Genomic DNA, 20,965 nt, shown 5'->3' on the forward strand with positions numbered 1-20,965 from the left:
TCTATGATGTTCAGTATATTTCTGTATTCTAAGTATTGTAGATATGCTTTTCTTTGTGGTAAAGGTACTTAATATTGAATCTTATACCTATGTGCAACTGTGCAAGATAATATTACCATCCATGTGATAGCTGCACTCATCACCAAATGACAAGAATTTGCAGAGTGCACTATATGTATACCAAAGCTTTGTATACCTCTGTGTTGGACAGTTTGTCCTCTTCATCATCCGAGTCCACATAACCCTCTGGCATACCCGTCAGGTCTATGTCTGCGTTTTCTTGGTCATCAATAGAAGATTGCATCATGTCAGACCCAGAGTAAGCGCTCGACGTATCACTCGCTCGGGAACTCCTTTTCATCTGTATTTCATTCCGTGAGTATATTTCATTTTTATAATCTGGAGGAAGCTGCAATGACAACAGACTCATTTGACAAACCTTCAGCCATCGATATTCAGCCTTGATTACTTTAAACAGAGTTCCATATACAAAGCATATTCCTTTGCAAAGGGGGGGGGGGGGGGGGACATAAATTTTAAGAGCATACCCAGGGATTTTTTTAACCCTGTGAATCCAGGGGCCAGGGCCTTCAAGTTCAGGAAAAATTGTGATATTTCATTGAAATTGGGAAATTTGTTTCATACAAATAAATAATAAAAACAATCAAAAAGTTAACCATTTCATATTTTATTATCAATGTGGCTGGCTTAAACAAGCTTTATAATTTCCAGTCTTTGGCAAAGAAAAAACTGTCACAATTTATTTGCAACAGAGTGGCACTGAGGTTGGATGGCCTCTCATGACATATTCTTATCAAAGAATTCATTATTTGGGAATTTTTAGGCATCATTTTGGGGAAAACACCTGCTTTTCAGCATTGGGAATGAGGCTGAATTTCGGCCCTCTACAGACCCTAAAAAATCCCTGATACCTTACTAAATTAGCTGTCCTAATGGTATTATCTCTCTTTATCATTCAATATATTATCTATAAAACTTGCATAGCTTTCATTTCTTGTTTAAGTCTTTGCTGCTAGTCTTGTGTTCAACACTCAAAAGATTTATGGAACTACTTAGACAAAACTAAAACAAAACTGTACACATAGTATACTAGTATGCAGAGTGTTTTTAGAGTACAAGGCCAGTGATGACTAATAACATTACTGTGAGATTTCACATGGAACACAGCCTAAAACATATGCTTCTCTCACAAGAAAACACAGTAACTGGCTTGAAATATTTCAGAGATTACACAGGCCTTGAGTGCTCAATTTAAACATTATTGTTGGCTTTGATTCAAATGCTCCATGTAAATGGGTTTTTTCTTCAGGAATCAAGATATTATTAGAAATGTATAGTATTAGTTTCCATTCAGTTCCTATTACAAAGTAATTTACAATAATTATGTTTTATCAAGGAATAGAGATACAAGTGTTAGTTAAGTCTTTAAAGTTTTCAAAGGACTAGGACAAATATTAATGTGTAATACTGATATTATCACACTAGAAATTCAAAACTTTCCAATTTTCTTAACTGGTTAAAACCCTTCATCTATCAGCATGCACATTCCTCACTAACAACATTTTACAAGGGAGAAGTGATCTATATCTAGTTGTCTGGGTTGCAGTTTGCGACTTTATCGACTTTTAGATAGGAGTGCAATAAACCTGTGGACCTGACCTCTACTGTCTGCATTTGTTACACATGACCCTTTTACTGTACACACTTGTTACACATGACCTTTACTGTAAACACTTGTTACACATGACCTTTACTTTACACACTTGCTACACATGACCTTCACTGTACACACTTGCTACACATGACCCCTTTACTGTACACACTTGCTACATGTGACCTTTACTTTACACACTTGTTACACATGACCTTTACTGTACACACTTGTTATACATGACATTTACTGTACACACTTGCTACACATGACCTTTACTGTATACACTTGTTACACATGACCTTTACTGTACACACTTGTTACACATGACCTTTATTCTACACACTTGTTATACATGACCTTTACAGTACACACTTGCTACACATGACCTTTACTGTACACAACTTGCTACACATGACCTTTACTTTACACACTTGCTACACATGACCTTTACTGTACACACTTGCAAGGAATTTTTTAGGATCTGTAGAAGGCCGAAATTCTGCCCCATTCCCAATGCAGAAAAGCAGTTGGTTTTTTTTCTTCCCAAAATGACACTTAAAATTTCCAAAAGGATGATAAAAAAAAATTCCAAAAATCACAAATCTAAAAGTTTTTTGTTTGATTTTCGTTAAGAACTCATCACTCAGCACACTTTGGGTAATTTATCTAACTTATTAGCTTTATTTCATTTAAACTCAGGATCAGTATTCTATTTATTTGTCAATATATGACCAAAAAATTGCACAAGTTTGACTAAAAATACTATTATCCTAAGATTAGATTATAGAACTGTAAAAACAAGGAGACTATATTTTTATATTTCAAAACTAAAGATAAATCTTTAAGTGAGGAACCCATGTTCCCTGACCATCCTGACGAGTGAGCAGGAGGCAAATCAACAAGAGAATTTCAGAGTTTCGAATTGAATATGGTCATGATAGTGACAAAAGTATTTCAGTGGGTTTTTCTACGATTTCAGATAGTGATAAAGAAAACGAAAGTATTTAAAATGTTGATGATTTGAGTCCTGATGATTCAGTCACCACATACATTAGAGACAGATGCTTATTGCCTTAGATAATATCTTACTCGGACTATGACTGGGTCATGGCTTTACTGGAAAATTTTCAATTTTCTTTATCATGAAAAACAGGAAAATAAAGTTTTCTTGAATTGGTAGATAAAATCATTTGGTTTTTCTAATAATTTAAAAAAAAAAAAGATTTACAAGTGTTTCCAATTTTAACCAAATGTCGCTGTTTTACTCCAATATGAAATCAAAAGTTTAAAAAAATCCCTGCTTGCTACACATGACCTTTATTGTACACACTTGCTGCACATGACCTTTACTGAAAACACTTGTTACACATGACCTTTACTGAAAACACTTGTTACACATGACCTTTACTGAAAACACTTGTTACACATGACCTTTACTGAAAACACTTGTTACACATGACCTTTACTGAAAACACTTGTTACACATGACCTTCACTGTACACACTTGTTACACATGACCTTCACTGTACACATTTGTTACACATGACCTTCACTGTACACACTTGTTACACATGACCTTCACTGTACACATTTGTTACACATGACCTTCACTGTACACACTTGTTACACATGACCTTCACTGTACACATTTGTTACACATGACCTTCACTGTACACATTTGTTACACATGACCTTCACTGTACACATTTGCTACTCCTGTGGTACACATTTGCTAGATATGACCTTTCCTGTATATATTTACTTATATCTTTGTACCTGCTCTACTGTTGTGTCACAATGCATTTTTCGTAGTTTGGCTTCCTCTTGTTCTAAATCAAACATTCGATTGATGTTGACATTGTTACATTGTCCAGTACGACTGTTTTTCATAATCTGGACATCAGGATAATCGATCTAAAACAGAGACACATATATATTTGACTGCCACAACCTATTTTTCACATTATAAAGATGAAAAACAAAAGAAAAAGATTCTTAAAGAATAAATCCATTCACAATGCAACATCAGAAGATAGAATCCACTGAATTTGAAAAATCACATGCATCATTATTTCCTTGTTTGGATCCCATATAAAAATGTGTGAGAGAAACCGACTCAAAGATCCACTCCCCACAATATGAAATCCTTAGTACAAAACGTATTCCAACATTTCCAAACCTGATGTACATCTTCAAGTTGCTGATACCTCCACTTCAACATTTTGAGGCTATATAGCTTTTAACTTTGTTTTCATCAGTCATACTATGATGTGCACATCCCTTTTTTACAATAAAACGGATGTGATAATTTTCTGTTGGAAGTTTATGACAGGGGAAATGATGAGGCTAAGCCTAGCAAATTGAGATTCAGAATAGAGGAGGCTTGTAACACTGTCAATCGACATCATAAAAGAAACGTTGTCAACAGCAAGAAATGTGTAGTACCTCGATCCTGTACCTGAGAAAAACCACATCCTCATACAGTATTCCTCATTGACGAAAATCAAAACTTGCACATCATTTACAATTTCAAATAACCTTAAGATGCATCACAAAGAAGTCCAATATGCCATCACCATTACTAAGGAACATGATCTAGAAACAAATATGTATATAGAATAAATAACAAAATAATTACTCAAGTACTTGAAAATGTAGTGGGACACATCCGTTGTCGTGTGTTTCTCGTTTCAGGAAACAGTCAGTTGTAAGGATGGACTAGATAAACAGGGTTACAACATAGAGAGCAAAGTCTCCACTCAAATCATGACAGTGGCATCAGGCTTTTGATTTGCTGAATCTAATGTTGTGATTTGTATGAATACATATATGAAGAAGTGTGCTGTAGGTTTTAGAATGCAGAATATATTCACTTTGACTTATTCACACCCTCCCACCTCTTAGAGATTTTTTTTTTTTTTGGGAAAACATTTCTTCCTCTGATTTTATGATTTTGTATTTGTGAAATCCTGTTATCTTCACACCTTCTTTAGTCTGGTGACTTAATCTTTAAAGTTGCCCATTAATCATAAAGGCCTTGTCAGTAAAGTGACTTGAAATGGCCATTTCCAACACAGATCAACTCTAGGAAGAGCTGTCCTAGGAAAAATCAATAGAGAGTTGTATGCCTCCAACACATTCACTGGTATGTAATCAGGGACTTAGCTAACAAATTTATGGGGATGAATTGTGCTAACACCCTGTTACAATAAAACACATCAGAAAATGTAACCAATCAGAAAAAAAGTTGATAAGTTCAAATTCTTTTCATTTTTCCTCAACCTCTTTTTAACTCATCCGGAATGTTAATTTGGAATAATCACCGTTATTTACAGAACTTGTAGCAGAATATTCAGAGACTAATGAAGCAGGGAATGAAATTGGAAAATAGAAAAACTAAGCTTAATAACAGTCTGAGGAATTCTCAGGGTAAAAAAACCCTAATGTGTTTGTTTTTGTAATCAGCTGGTGTAGAATTATATGAAGTATGACAGAAAGGCAGGGAAACTGTGATAAACCCTGCACACCATGCCAAAACAATGATGCAACAGTCAGCTTCTTCAGATTAAGATAACTCAGTACATCCCAAAACACTTGTTCCTACATACAAAGTCAGAGAACACTGCAACTGGGTGTGACATTCACTATCCAAAAAATCAAAGTGCAGTCCAGATAACTTGTTGCAAATTCTTTATAGTAAGAGTCTACTACTTACAAATTTGGTTTCCTTTGGAACTTTTCCCATATAGGGATTTTTTATAAATACTTACAACAATCATCTCCGACGGTTCCAGAATGAGGCACTCGCTGGCCCGCCGGGTACATCCTGGTGTTCTTTTGCCAAAACTGAAAGAAGCAAAAATGATATCAGCACTGTCATGTACTGTGGTAGTGTTCTTGTTTCACAATGTCAGCAGATACTTTTATCATGTTTCATCAGTCCATTCTAAAGGCATATAGTAAATGTGATATTATAAAGTAACTGCAAAATCTCACAAATTAAGTCAGTAAGCCAATGGGTTCTATGAATTTTGCCCTCAAGCAATGAAAACACAACAAAATATGAATGTCGATATAACCTTGGAATTTGAATTGCAGCTATAAAAATTTATTCAACTTGTTAAATTATAAATGATGGACAAGTTCACTTTGTTCAGTTACACATGATATTCATGAGGCACATATAAAACAATGGCCAACATGTGTAACTGTATAAAAAAAAAAAAAAAAAACACCATGACAAGTATACATAAAAAAGAGATGATATGCACCGAATACGTAAATTTGTGGCTATCAGTGATCAGTATGACAAAATGACTGATCTGTCGATCAAATATCACAAAACTTGGCTTTGTCTCAATGATCTTCATTTATTTCAGTAAGAGCATTATAGACGATTTCCATTTAAATGAGAAGACTGTGTGTCATGTCAACATCATTAAAAGAGCTATTTATTGTAGGTATATAGCAGTGGGCCTGGGACAAAGAAGTGTGAAATGACTAGCAGGCTCGGGGACTCTGACAATAAGATGAGTAAATACCCAATTATTAGGACATTACTTCAATGTTTGTCTACATTCAACATTTCAATCTGAAATAGTCCTTTAAAGTTTGGTCTCTAACATCAATATAGATGTACTGCAAAAGACAGACTAAAAGATAGAGATCTATGAAAAGAAGATTACATAATTATTGAATAACTTTTTAAACAGATTCAGTCTACAGATTTCTATTCATCTGGCTTAGGTTTCAAACAGCACCTCCAAAATATTTCTGCAACAATATACCTGTCAAAGTTAACACTGGAGTCAGACAGAGACCAGACACCATCATCATTTTCTATCCTGATGTCCGGCTGTATTCTAGGAGATCTAATTTCACTACTTGGTCCCACAGAACACATACTTTTTGGTCGCACTTTGAGTGGGGCATATTCCGCGTGCACACGTGTTGCATATCGAACTGGTTTACCAGGCGATGATTCATACATTTTTTGAACACATAAATTTTCAGCTCCATTAGCATCACTGGATAAACTTTTTAATAAACAACAACAAGAATTTAATTTTTCTGAAGCACTAGTTCTATGTTCACACAAATAATCCATCTCCTCCAAATCAGAGTCGGGGGAACACTGCTCCCGACTACAAACATCTACACCCTCTGACTGGGGCAGGAATTCTTCAACTTCACCAGAGCTGCCAGCATCCAGAATCAGTGAAATTCCCAACGAGTGTGATGCATCGTTTTCTTGGCCACTGCACATCAGGTTAGACAACTCTGGGTTGGGTAAACAACATTTTTGAGGAGAGTGTTGACTTTTTACACCAAGCACCTGCTCCTGGACAGGTTCCGATTGCTGTGTATCCACCTCCTGGTTCTGATCATTACCAGATATGTTGGCATTGCCAACAACGTAGAAAAACATGACAGGTTTTTCACAACAATCTCACAGTTGACAACCAAAAAAGATCCCTCTGCAGAACATTTTTTTCAGCACTATTTTACCCCCAAAACAGCAGAATCAGCATCTCTGATAGTTAAGACTTGTCCCGGCTTAACAACACACTTTGGGCTATCACACCCCTCCATGTACAAGGCACTGATGGGTCAAAGCTGAAATTTGAGCCAGCTGTAATCTCCCTATTGATACACACAGACTGGCAACGAGCCTCCCTAATTAATGACAAAAGGTGGTTAATGGAAAAGTGTCACAGAGTTGCACATAAAGTTCACCGATATATAAATAAACACAAGGCATGTAGATATGAATCCAGTCAGGTGGAAAATCTGAATGACAAATGAGAATGCATGTCTAACTCTTGGTGAACATAGGAGAATTGCTCTAGAGTTTTATGTCACATGCAGTCTTGCACTTTAAATAGTGTGTAGGTAAAATAATAATCCTGGCATTCTGTCTTCTTTGTGCTGGATTTTAATAACCTCTTTAAAACTTTTTGTTGTTTCTCTATATGCCCTACAATACACTTTATCCTGATCACAAAATAACATCAAAAAATGTAAGTCCAGTCACTTTATAAGCCACCCCAGTCAATCCTTCTGCTTTCTCAATCAGTTTACTCGGTACATCCATTTTTTTTTTCCAGAGAAAAATTTAAATCATTGACAGATCTTTGCTCAAATAATACTTGATCAAGCATGTAGGTTTACACTGTAGACATACGGTAGATAAAATCCCAACACCCATAAACACATCCAAACCGAATCAAATCAAACAAGTGTTTAAAAGACATCGAATCTGAACTCTTTCCAAACAAAAAACGACAGGTGCTCTCCGGGACCTGTTTAATGAAATGTTACTAGATCAGGAATTTGATATTGTCCAACAAAATGAGCCAAGTGTGGGTCCTGTCTGTTGTCTGACAATTTTTTTTTCTCTCTTCAATAATTCTGCACAGAAAACAAGGAGACAAATTGCTGGAGAATGACCCCCAACATCTGCTTGGCGCATATTTTGTCTTCTAGTTAAAAGCCAGTACTTGCACCTGGATTATCTTCATTGTCCAAAACCGTAGCACCAAATGACCAAAGAATAAGCCAATCCAAATCCCCCTCATGGACATAGAATGACCCAGTTACTTCCTGTCACTCTGAAGGATCTTGAACTGGGGTTTTTTTTTTAAACATGGTGCCAAATGTTGACAGATTTTTAAACTTTAACGACAATGATATAGACTTGAATTTTTAACTACTGGCATGACACAGTTAACAATCAGCATCTAGTCAAAGAACGTCCATGAATATATTGACAATTCTACAGTTACTGACTATCAGCTGCAGAAATAACTTGCAAATGGGCATGAAAATCTTAGATAATGTTGCTCGTTAATTAACCTGAAAGTTTTAGATTTTTCTAAAGATATAAAAATTCTTTCAGCAGCAAATATTTCCCTAATCTCTACATACACATGTGCAAAGTCTCATGTGTCTGCTTATTAATCATCTATACAGATTGCAGCCACTATCTGACTATATGGTCTCGAGAGTGCACAAACACACCACAAAAATATTCACTTGAAGGAACTCCTAAATTTGAACTTGCATTTCCGCATACAAATTACATGCTTACAGTATTTCATTGAATTTGGGAAAATTCAGTGTGTGTGCATTAAGTTGCTTTGATGAAGATATGATTAAAAGTATTTTCTTCTGTTAGCACATGTACTGCTAGCCCTTGTGTGAACAACATGTCACTGCTCTCCTATTTTCAGAACAAGTTGTATGTAATTAATATTTTTCCATTACAATCCATCAATTATTATACATATCTGAGAGGGGTCGGAAGTTGGTAATTACAGTTTTGAGTCTGTGTCAATACTGAATAACGGAGGACTTCCTGGGCTTTATTGGAGTTCAATTTACCATCCTTTTTTGGTCAAAGTTGTTCTTTGTATTGAAGGATTTCAATCCAGGTTTTTTGTTATTGTTATTTTGCACCTTTTTGTTTCATACCAGGATTACTGTTTGTGATTGTTAGAGTTGACCTATTTTGAAAATCAAAACAGACACAAGCAATTACTGAATGCACTAAACATTCTTAAAGTCACTATAATCTTAAATGATTATAATCTCAAATGATACTCTTTCAAAAGAATTTTCTGTGAAAACATAGTTCAGGTCATAGGATATCCTACTCCAGCATGCTAGAAATCATGGAGAAATACTTTTGACTTGGCACTGCTTAATATATATAGGTACATATATAAATGTTAACCGAGGCTGAGTAAGTACCCAAGATAATGGATGCATCAAATGAAGTCAGATTTTGTTGTGTTTATATGTGGAATTTTCTATCAGTTGATCAAACAACAATGTAGATTGGTCAATTAATACACGAAATGCACCAATAAAAAGATGGCTTTGAAGGATTTTAATTTTGGGGTAATGCTCTTCCACTGAATTTTCGAGTAAAGATTTTTGGAATGATGAAAAAATAAAGGTGGTTTCATTGGAAATTTTTGTGGTAAATATGGGTTTTCAACAATATTAAAACATTTACAAATAGTTTTACAAAATTCTGTAGCAATTTTAGGGGGTGATCCTATGTATAACGGCATTTCCTGTGCTTGGAATTTTTTTGGGGTTTTTGATTTGACCCATTAATGGTAGCAAATTATATTCTGCACTTCCAATTTCTGTGGTTGCATTTAATACTAGTGTGTATACCACAGGCAATTATATCACATAAGTTTGAATTTACTATTAAAGATTATTCTTTTAATAGTAAATTTGAACCCAGGCGATATAATCGACTGTGGTATATACCTATGAGCATACATATATATTCTTTGGGATTATAATTTTTACAGATTTTCCAATCCACGAAAAATGGACAACCACAGAAAATCCCCGTTATATGGTACATCCTTAAATACACAATACCACCAGTATGTGTCCATGCAAAAATTCTTTTTAGGATGCTTTTTTAAAAATAAACAAGTTTGATTAAAAATCCAAAAATAACCCTTTAAATTTTTTTCACTTAACTCTCAAGACATCAGATAATTGTGTTGATAGATTTCAAAGACTGGTGGTTTTCATCAAAGTCAAGCCAACCCAGGAGCATACCTCTTGTAGAATAAGTTTCAGAAAAGTATACATTAAAATGTGGAAAGTAAAACCAGGAGAGTCATTTGTCTGCCAAGTTTTGTTTTGGAATTGGCAGTACACTTTTGAATTAAGGTCCTTATCAGATACCAGGCTATCAAAATTCCTTCAGTTCTGATAAAATCACCATTGCAAAAGAATTAATCCTGAATCTCACTTCGTTTCAGAAACTGATTTCATTTCCCATTGAGTAAGTTATAAAGTTCCTGAAAGTTTTGCAGAAAACACGAACTTTGTAATTGAAATCTTAATGAAAAATGTTGTTTCAATTTTTACAAATCATGTAATATCTACAAGGAAAATATTTTCAGTTTTTTTTAAAAGTATCACATATTTAGAAAACTTAAAAATAAAAATGATCAGAAAAACTATGTCCAAATCAAATCAATGTGATAAAATTGATACGCATATGTTTACATACCAGTACTTACCTGACAAACTCCACTTCTCGAATCATTTTATACCTGGAAGCTAACTAATCACATCCCTTAATTCCCACAGTGGTGTAACAGGAAACTAATTAATCCTTTCAAACACATAATATAATTCCATGATTAAGTACTCCAATATAACAGCAAGCAATGTATACTACAAATCTGGAGGATGCAAAACAGATTTTCCCTATGCACACATCTGTCTAAACAATATATCTTGTTAATTCCCCAATCTTATGTGTTTGGTTCCTGTTGCTTTCTCAGCCAGATACATCAGACACTGTTTTCAGCAGGGGCATCTATCTAAAGGCTGCTGTAGGCTGTAGTAATGACTTGTTCTTTAAGCACTAAGAAGTCACCTTCAGCTACCCAACAATGCCTTCCTCTTTGCTTCACTGAAACTCCTTTGAAAATAAGTACCTAAGAAACTGTTCTACCACTACAGGTTGATGTCAAAAGTTTGGCTTCATAGAATATTAATATTCCTCAAATCTAGACACTTGAACTTGGAAGTGCAAAGTATCAAATGTCCAAATCCACTTGAACCAAATACAGGCATGTGTCAAAATTGAAGTCATTCAATTTCTACTACCTACATACAAACACTTCCTAAACATGAGGAATTCTCAGATATATGTCATAATAATGAAGAGGAAGTGCCGGGAAACAAATATCTGGAAATCTAACACACACACACACTCATCTCAGTAGATCACACAAAGGTTGTGGTGAATTCTCCAGCCCCACACTTAACTACTACAGATCAGATACACCTCTGACTCACATCTCCACCCCTGAGTAATCCTACAGATGTAACAGATGATTCCACTACTCCATACGATGATAGAGGACAGCAGTGGATAGGAACAGAGAGACTCCTTACTACAAAGGACAAATGGCCAATCTCCTGGGTCCTAAATCCCAGGGTAACTGATCCCCCATGGTGTGTCCATAAAATCATGCAACATGATAACCATCTGGAGGTGATTACAAAGCTGGATCAGATAACCATCAATCCTAGAAGATCCCACAGATTTTGTACTGTACTATTAATTGCCAAGACAACCAGTGATTATGTCAAACCTGTATCATTATCCTGTGATACTACAACAAGCATTACATACTCCCATCAAATTCCTTAAGGTATCAGAATTCATATCAAATTGGAAAATTATATGCAGTAAGTGTTGAACATTTTTGTGACCTTGCATGACCTGGGGGTATATAGATTAGATACTTATCTACAAAAATATGTCAACACTCATATACCTTGTGATCACACTTATTTAAAACTAAATCAATGACCTGGAGGGAAAAAAATAATGATTGCAAGAAAGAAATATATTAAATTAAATGTTCATTTAACTTTTGGGCATAAACTGTAGTTAACTGAGAGATATCATATTTTCAAAAAAGATCAATCTTGGAGCCCCCAAAAATTACCCCCAAATCTATGATGTAAGAACAGTTTATCAAGTTAAATATAAGAGGTCCTTTTCACTGCTTACACCAGACAAAATGCATGACATGCTTATCTTTTGTAACATATACTCCCTCCCAGGAATCCAATGGGAACCAACCAAAACAAACAGCAAAAAAGCACATTTGCTGTCTGTATTTTCAATGCATCAGAGAGAAAAATTAAGATAAACAAAGATGCATCAATATTTTTAAAAGGTATTGATATGAAGGGAAGAAGCTGTCCTACAATTATCAGGAGAAGGGTCCATCTGCTCCGTCTGCCCTCTGTCTGTTTGTGTTAGTCTCTGATTCAGACTGTGATCGGGTCATTGATGAGTTAAGTGGGTAGTGACTCAGTTCCTTCTAACCTCTTATTACCCAAGTGTAACATATATGTACATGTATCTATTAATATTAAACTGTTCATAAACTCTTGTATTTTTTTTTTAATGAAGTTAAAATGCAGAAGATACAAATCCAATTTCCTTGAATTTCAATGTCAATGAGAACTCTCTTTCTGCCATTTCATTCTCAAGGTGATCTTCTAACATTTGAAGGTTAAATTCATAACCTTGAAACTATCAAATAAAATCTTCAGTTTTTCCCAGTAAGTTTTACATTCTTCCTTTCAATTATTTCCATGCTTCTTAAGTTTCAGGGCCTAATGAAGTTTTATTAAAAGACTATAGGAGTGTAACATTTTTTAAAAAAAAAGGGGGGGGGGGTGTCGCAGGATATCCTTTCTTAATACTAAGTACACAGGAAGTCAGTGTTTAATAAGATGAGATACTATATACTGGCCTATTTTTGTTAAGCATCTCACTTCATAGTATGGAGGTCTGTCAGTACATACTGATCATTGAACTGAGATTTCTTAACTATGCTAATCACTCCCTCTATAAGATATCCGTAAATCACATCACCTAAGAAACAATAGGGGACTATATTCAAGTGTTTCCACATTTAAGTTTCAATCTATTTTTTACAGTAAGGATACTATAATCATTTTATCAATCATTCTGTATTCAATACACAATAATATAATTCCTATACCAATTTTAAAACGAAAAACATCTAAAAATAAGTAAAAACATCCTTGTACTCATGACAAACATGCTCCATTCTGTAAAATTACTTTGAAACAAAAACAAAAAAAGAGGGTGGGGCAAAACAGAAATTACAAAAATGACATTACCTGATTATTTCAAAATTTACAGATTCATGGCTACTAAATGATCAAACTCATTTTGTGCAACTTGTTTTTACCAATTAAATTGTCCGAATTAGAAATTCTAAATGCTAAAATGGTTGTTTCTTATTGCAGAATATGATGTAATTCTCCGGTTTGACGTTCCATTTTTTTCAACCAGGGAGCTACACAACTGCAGCTACAAAAGATGTGCATTATCAATATTTCTGCAATCATCAAAAAAATTCTGTTTGTTATCAGATGTTTTCTACATGCGTAATGTAGTCGGCATGAATCTACCAGCATTGTTAATAAAAACTCTGTAATGTGCATGTGCACTCTCTATTATTATCATGGTCCTGTTTGAAGAAATAGCTTATATATAAATATATATATATATATAATAAATGAAGTCACTAATGAAATGCATGTATTATAATGACGTGTGCTATTTTTGATTTTCATCATCATTTATCATGGGATGCTTATAATAGTTTCTGAATCTTCTATTGGCTGTGCAACATTTGCCAATACTTTGTACAACAATTTGACTTTGAATTTTGTACAGCAGTTTAGAAATATGCTTAAAACTTTTTTATTTCCTATTTCCCCCCCCCCCCCCCCCCCCCCCCCCCCCAAATGAATCAATGGATTTTTGCAACCATTAAGAACAGGAAAACGTTTTTAATTTTATGGTCTGCAAATGGAAATTTTACAAATTTTTTTATCCTTTCTGAACATGAAAATCAGGCATATTCATTTACACCATGTGCACCTACTGGGGTCACCTTGACAAGAGCCAAGTTGTCTGTCGTCCATTGGCTAACCATATTACATCCACTCAGGGAAAATATTCAATTTTTCAGTACTATTCATCTCTTTGTAAATAAATCTGATAACAGATGAACTTGATAAATGTACTGGACGGATGAACATTGGCTATAAAAATCAAACTTTTATAAAGAAGACATTTAATACTAAAAGTGATTGAAGTGAATATCGGTTTGTGTTATAAATATATGTAAGATAACATAACTATGATTCTCTCTTACAAAGGCTGTATGGAGAGATAGGGCTGGGGTTTATTGAGATGTAACAGTCAATTAATAGCTCATCTCTAAGAACAGACTTGTGTTTACAAACACTACACAAATAGACTTGTTCCCAAATCTTGATGTGACACAATCATCCAATGTAAGCGGATTCTAAAAGGAATCCTATCAAACACAGCTGCTGGATTCCACTAGATTCTTTGTATCCTGAACTCTGTCTGAAAGCTTTAAAAATTTAAAGCTTTCAATTGTCTAAGAGACCCATAAATGCAATTTAAAAATAAATCACAAGTTTTTCCTTCCAAAACTTCACACAGAATGTGAATTTTGATAAACCTTTCAGTTCTGAAGAAAAAGGTCTGCCAGACAGAACAATCAAAACATCAAGATATATTTAGTTTTATGTGCAGATTTTCAGTCAAGTGTCGACCTACAATGTACCCCCCAGAAAAACGCACATAAACCTACTGAAAATAATAATTCCTTTTTTTCCCCTCTCCCCCAACAGTGCCAGGAAATCTCCTCTGTTGGCGAGATAAGTGACAACTTGATATCAGAGATACAGCAATATAAACAACTTATACACAGTGAACAAAACCAGCAGAAAGTAAAGAGATCTACAGGGAAGAGAAAAGGAGGGTTCAGTTTCAGCAAAATCACTTTTACACACCTTGAGCTGTTGGCAACAGCAGTTCAAATCCTTGAAAGCTCTTGAAACTCAAACTGAACCATGTCTAAACAATAAGTATTTCCCACCTTTTTTCCTTGAAGATGTTAACTGCCTTTAACCAAACAGCCCATTTCATATTGGTAAATTAGATGCCAGATGTTTTTTACTGCTGTATATCATCAAATATGCTTTTGTAGGTAAAATTACAATTAGTTTTTTCCACTACAGATTATGAAGAAAAAAACACCAACTCTGGCACCACAATTTAGATTGCTCTGAATTGAAGTAGCTACATGTATGAACAAATTCATCAAATCAAAATCCAAACAAAACAAACACCCCCCACAAAACAAACACCCCCCCCCCCCCAACAGCTTCCACATGGTGACTTAAACAATGTAAAAATCAACAACTGGAGCTGCCAAGTTTATCTTCTCTGTGTAGATACAAGTAAACACTTTGGCTGGTAGTGTATAAAATATACAATGGCTAGACTCTGTTCATGGATAATTAATGTTAACAGATGAGGTATCATGGAAGCTGGTACAAATTACAGCATGGAACTATAGGATATCTTGACATCTGTCTACAGATACTATAAACAGCAGTATAAAACTGGCAGCCCATCACTCAATACCCATAATTCCATTTTATGGAATTAAATTATTAATAACTATCTTAGTGCCACAATTTTTTTTTTTAGCTATTCCCATCTCAAAAGGGCCTTCCCTTTATAATATCCAAACAAAAAAATCTTCATTTTCAACCCTCCACCTCAACTCAACCACAAAATACCAATACCTTTAGCATAAATCATGACGTAAATTTCGATCCACACACGAATACAACAATATAAGGTGATTACTAATTTCCTCAAATACAAACCATCATTACATCAAACAAAGTACTACTGCCTACACATTTCTGCCTTAAGCACATGCAGAGACAATATCTCTGTCCCTTCTTAATTTGTGGTTTAATTTCATTACATCTGGCAAGCAAAATATCAGGGACCCTTTGTGAAACCAGGCAACCTATAAAATGTAGGAACTGAAGGGCAATGTAATACCAAGCAAAGGCTGTTATAACTAAGCCATGCCATTACAGGAAAATTTCATATGATGCCATTTCCAAGAAAACCATGCGTGTCTAAACTAGTGAGCTAGGAAACAGAGAACGGTTTGTTCATATACTTTTTAGTGACAACAGGAAAAACTATAATTTCCTTAAAATGATATTTTTAAAAGCATGATTCTCAGTGCCTCCCTGTGTCTCATTTAATGCTCAAAAATAAACTGCAAGTTGTTACATAAGGGAAATGATGAAGAATAAGTCTGGCACTATACCACACCAAACCTAGACCATAAGCCACAGCAGGTTTTACAATGACACACCCAAAACTCATCACCATTAACATTCCAAATGCATCTATTACAACATTTGTTGGTGTACTAGATTACAGCACCCCTGCTAGTTTCTGTGTATCTATCTATGTGCCATTCCTATAGATATCCAGACTTTCCAGTGCAATATCGATTGGTAATTCAATGTAAGGTTTAACACATCAATCTCTCTTCTCAAACATTTCTATGAAATCAATTTCCCTACTTCAACAAAACCTATAAAATCTGATGGACCCCTCGTTCTATCTACTGAGAAATATAGTGGATAGATAAAAAAAAAAATTCAGTGAAATATTTAACAAAATGACAACATGATGGTAGCACCCACCTGACACAGTACACAAATGATCTGTCAACTTTAGTCCATTTCAGCATTCCAATCTAACATCCCACATGAATTAAATTACTGTGAAATCTCTCTGTCTGCTTGTTGATACTGTCAACACATTACTCTCAGTGCTTTATTGATGCAAGGTAAAAATTCCCCCTACCTGTCATTCCTCAAAATCCGACCAGCCATGACCACAACCGCTTATTAACTCATTAGAAATAATGTTATCTGCACGTTATATCACAAAAACATACCAAGACGATTCAAGTCTTAATAATCACTGCATATGATCTCTATTGAAATAGTATATAATATATTTTGTCTTACCTCAACTAACGAAATGCACACTAGGGTAAACTTGCTTGTAAGTCCAATCAACCAAATACTTTCAAAAATGTCAATATTTTCATTTAAATTCCAGTGCAAGGATATCTAAACATTGGAGCAGCTATCCCTCTTTGCAGTTGAGTTTTGGACAATAGATTGCATGGAACACAGGGAGAGAAATAGGACTGGGCCACCATATAAATAAACATCCCTGTTTATGGCGTGGATATCCTTCCTGTGCTATATTCGTGGAGTTGTAGGTCACGACAAATACATACGTAGATACACGTTACAGCTTATAACATTGTGTCAATACCAACCCTCTCATCCCATTTTTTACCATGATGAAAATTAAGCTGTCACTTTTGTATTGATTATCTGAAGGCTTTACACTTCCATAAGCTGCGCTGAAGGGATCACTAGAATAAATTCATTACTACATGGGTCACTTCCTAACAATACTCCGAAATAGTCAAAATCACTGTACCTTCTCACAATTCACCATTTAGAAAAACAAGCTCTCAAAATCTTCTTATACTGTGGGAGAAGCTGACTTGAAAGAAATTTACAGTAATTTGTTTCAACCTTGAGAGGTTCTTTTTTTGGCTTTAATTTGTTAGTACCTTACAAATAAAAACACTGCAAGAATGTCAATATCTCTATTGATACCTCCAACATTTTCCACATTCACCCAATTCACTGCTCCAATCCTTATCAGGCTAGTTTCCCATATGCTATACATGGCAGTTAACAATGCAGACTGCACTGGAATATTTGTATGCCTGAGGCCAATCCAACGCAATAAATTAGTTACTAAAGAATGTGTAGTTCTTGCATATGTCTTGCCATGCTTGTTAGAATTTCAAATGCATAAAGATTATTGACAAAAAGGAGGAGACAACTTAGGTTCCTTTAGTTCTCGTTGGGGTTTTTGGAGCAAAACTTCTCTGTAGGAAATTATTTGAGCAGATTAATTGACAAAAAATCTATAACAGCTCTTTCTTCACTTGAATACATCATAAACTATGCATCTTGTTTTGATTTAAAAAAAAAGAAATACTTGGAAAAACATGTATGCTTTCCTCCCTCTATATAGAAATTGACCTAAACATTAATTGTGTGAAAATTGAACAATAATTTATTCAATATTTTGTCATTTTTGTGAAACTTTCACATGTTATACACAAGTCATGATCACTTTGCCCTTGAAGTTTTCAAAAGGAGGTATATGACTAAATCTTATGACAAAGTAAGTATTAGAACTCGGCATCAGAGTTATGCAAGTCCTCTAGTACCTGGCGAGTCTCTGTTTGGCTGTCCATTAATAAATAACACTTTGTGATATGATATCTCAAACATTTTGACCTCCTATAGACTTGATATTCTATATATATGTAAATGGGGGATGGTCATCAACTGTCACATTTATGTTTAATGGCAACAAGGTCAATTGTCAAATTTATAACAGGTTACAGAATTTCATAGATTGTGTGAGGCAAAATTACCACTATTTTTCAAATTGCAACATTTTTTATTTAAATTCTAGTATACAGGTAGATAGCAATGGTAAAAGATAGATCTATATATTTGGTGATCAAAGTTATAGCACTTATATATCAAGAGCTCTTACACAGATCCCACCCCCAGCCCCCAAAAGTATATGTCATGTGAAAATTTATTTCAAAAGCCAAGTGCAAGATGGCAGCTATATATGCCTGTCAATCTATCCTACCTATACAGCCCTAACATTAATTTACCCCCCCCCCCCCTTCCAAATCTAAAAGATGGAATTATTCTCACTCACAATCAAACTTTTGCAAATTTAAGTCCTATGATTTATACCCCTTTCAATACATGTTTTAATTACTATCCTATGTCAAGAGCCAACCATTACAGGCAAATCATGTCATATGCCTACTGGTACCTGTCAAACTAATACAGAAAATAACTTTCATCTTAAAGATATTCTTTCACAAAAATGTTTTCTATCAAATAATGGCATGAATGTGTATCAAAAATGCCTGTCAGTATATGGTATAAATTGTTTTACTTCCCCTTGGGAACAATAAAAATGGACACTTTACAATTAAATGGCCACAGTTAAATGCTAAACTTTTAAGTGCTTTCAGAAAATAAAGTGTACCTAGAGGTCAAACATTCAAGATCTGTCAGACAAGGTATCTCTTTTTCTTCTCTAAACAAAAGAATTGTACTAACAAATAAATTATATAGAAAAATCTTCAGTTTTAGTTAATATACATTACTTTTCAATCACATTATAAAGCCAATTAAAATAGATGCACTATGTGACTTGCAATGAAAGCATCTTTGCAAGAGAAATGCTACTGAATCCTGAAAGATTCATCTCCATTACAGAAATACTCATGCCCCATGAAGTTTATTTATTCATACCTGTACTATTTATGCTACTGATCTAAAACTCTGCACATCCGACTTTGTACAACTGCATCTCTCTCCCATTTAACCATGTGACATGATAAATATCAAAGCTGGACAAACCACAGGAAAAACTGTTCACAATGAGACAGGCACACAAAGGTCCTTAACTCTCAAGTACCAGGCACCAACAAAATATGCTTCCTCTTGTATTCAAGGAAAACTGAACTTTTCATCTACAAGATTTGATATAGAGTGTGTTTTATATTTCACCACATTTCTTTTAAACATCTGCTCTACACAAATGATTAGCAAGGTCATTATCATTAGGTAGGTGAGATGCAAACTGATGGGTGCTAATGTCAGAAAAATTTGCAGCTTTTAGAGATGGGCAACACTCTTTATATGCATACATGCAATTTTCTCCACATTCATGTAGGCAAAACATCACGGTGCTTTTTCTGGATGATCCCTTTTGTTAGCTGTGTTAATAAAATATTAATGAAAACCAAATCAATATTACACCCGAAAGGCATGTTAATGTAATCACATAATTAATGAGGACATCCTATCAGCATTATTAAATACAGTACCCCATAACTTTTAAATGCAATCCCTACCTCACATGAAAATGTTACAAGTGCCAAAAAAAACTTCAGAAACTAAATTGCTCTGACAATATTTTGTCAATTGGCCAACCTGTTTAATAAAACATTTGGTTGGAATTCAAGCCAATCAAATACCTGACCACAAGTTTTTGTAAGGAATTACCTATCATTTTGGCTCAAGTGTACAACTTTAGAATTATCCCTACTTATCACTGTTACCACTACCTCACATGGACTTCTGACTTCTGTGCCAGGCATTCTAATGAGTATTACTGACATCAAGGCAGATTCAATTGTTTGTCTTAATAGTACACGCTAAGCAAACTCTTTCCATACCCTAACATTATGAACTCACAATCTATGTAATTCATTAAAAAGATCCAATCTCATTACTTATTATACAGGCATCGAATTAGGATAAAATGTTCATCAAATAAAGCTAGAGGGTGTACAATCTAATTAAAATTAGATCTTTGATCCGCTCATGCAATTGCATGAGCGGATCAAAGATCTAATTTTAATTAGATTGGAGGGTGTAAAGAGAAAAAATTGTATTAAAAACCCTCCCAACCTACACTTTATGTATGAGGAGTAATCTAATGAATGATCAAACTATTGTTTACAATGAGAGGCATTATCTGGTACAGAAAAAGCTAGTATCTGTCATGTCTTCTACAAGGAACAACAAATCTGGTATATTTTTTTCTATTCCAGTCTGACCTTTTCACCTTACTTAAGCAATCTTCCAGTGATATGACTCTATACAAGAAGAACTTGTGAAATGACAACA

General features: G+C 34.6%; 1 protein-coding gene across 32 annotated transcripts in view; it reads right to left on the reverse strand.

Annotated features, from left to right (window-relative positions):
• Positions 1–20,965, reverse strand: part of LOC125671586 (rap guanine nucleotide exchange factor 2-like) — a 58,216-nt gene that overhangs the window by 18,059 nt on the left and 19,192 nt on the right. For 18 of the 32 annotated variants that reach the window (XM_048907379.2, XM_056162344.1, XM_056162336.1 and 15 more), the window contains exons 1-4: positions 6,463–12,206; positions 5,446–5,521; positions 3,452–3,589; positions 197–409 (exon numbers count right to left, since the gene is read on the reverse strand). In XM_048907379.2, the coding sequence (XP_048763336.1) occupies positions 197–409; positions 3,452–3,589; positions 5,446–5,521; positions 6,463–7,103 (1,068 nt within the window). In that variant the 5' untranslated portion in view covers positions 7,104–12,206. Of the gene's footprint in view, positions 1–196; positions 410–3,451; positions 3,590–3,854; positions 3,997–4,120; positions 4,279–4,321; positions 4,380–5,445; positions 5,522–6,462; positions 12,207–16,840; positions 17,416–19,582; positions 19,602–20,965 lie in introns of those variants that run through there. The other 14 variants (XM_048907394.2, XM_056162339.1, XM_056162337.1 and 11 more) reach the window with 8 other exon arrangements.

This window comes from Ostrea edulis, chromosome 4, assembly GCF_947568905.1.
Source record: "Ostrea edulis chromosome 4, xbOstEdul1.1, whole genome shotgun sequence".
Lineage (NCBI taxonomy): Eukaryota > Metazoa > Mollusca > Bivalvia > Ostreida > Ostreidae > Ostrea > Ostrea edulis.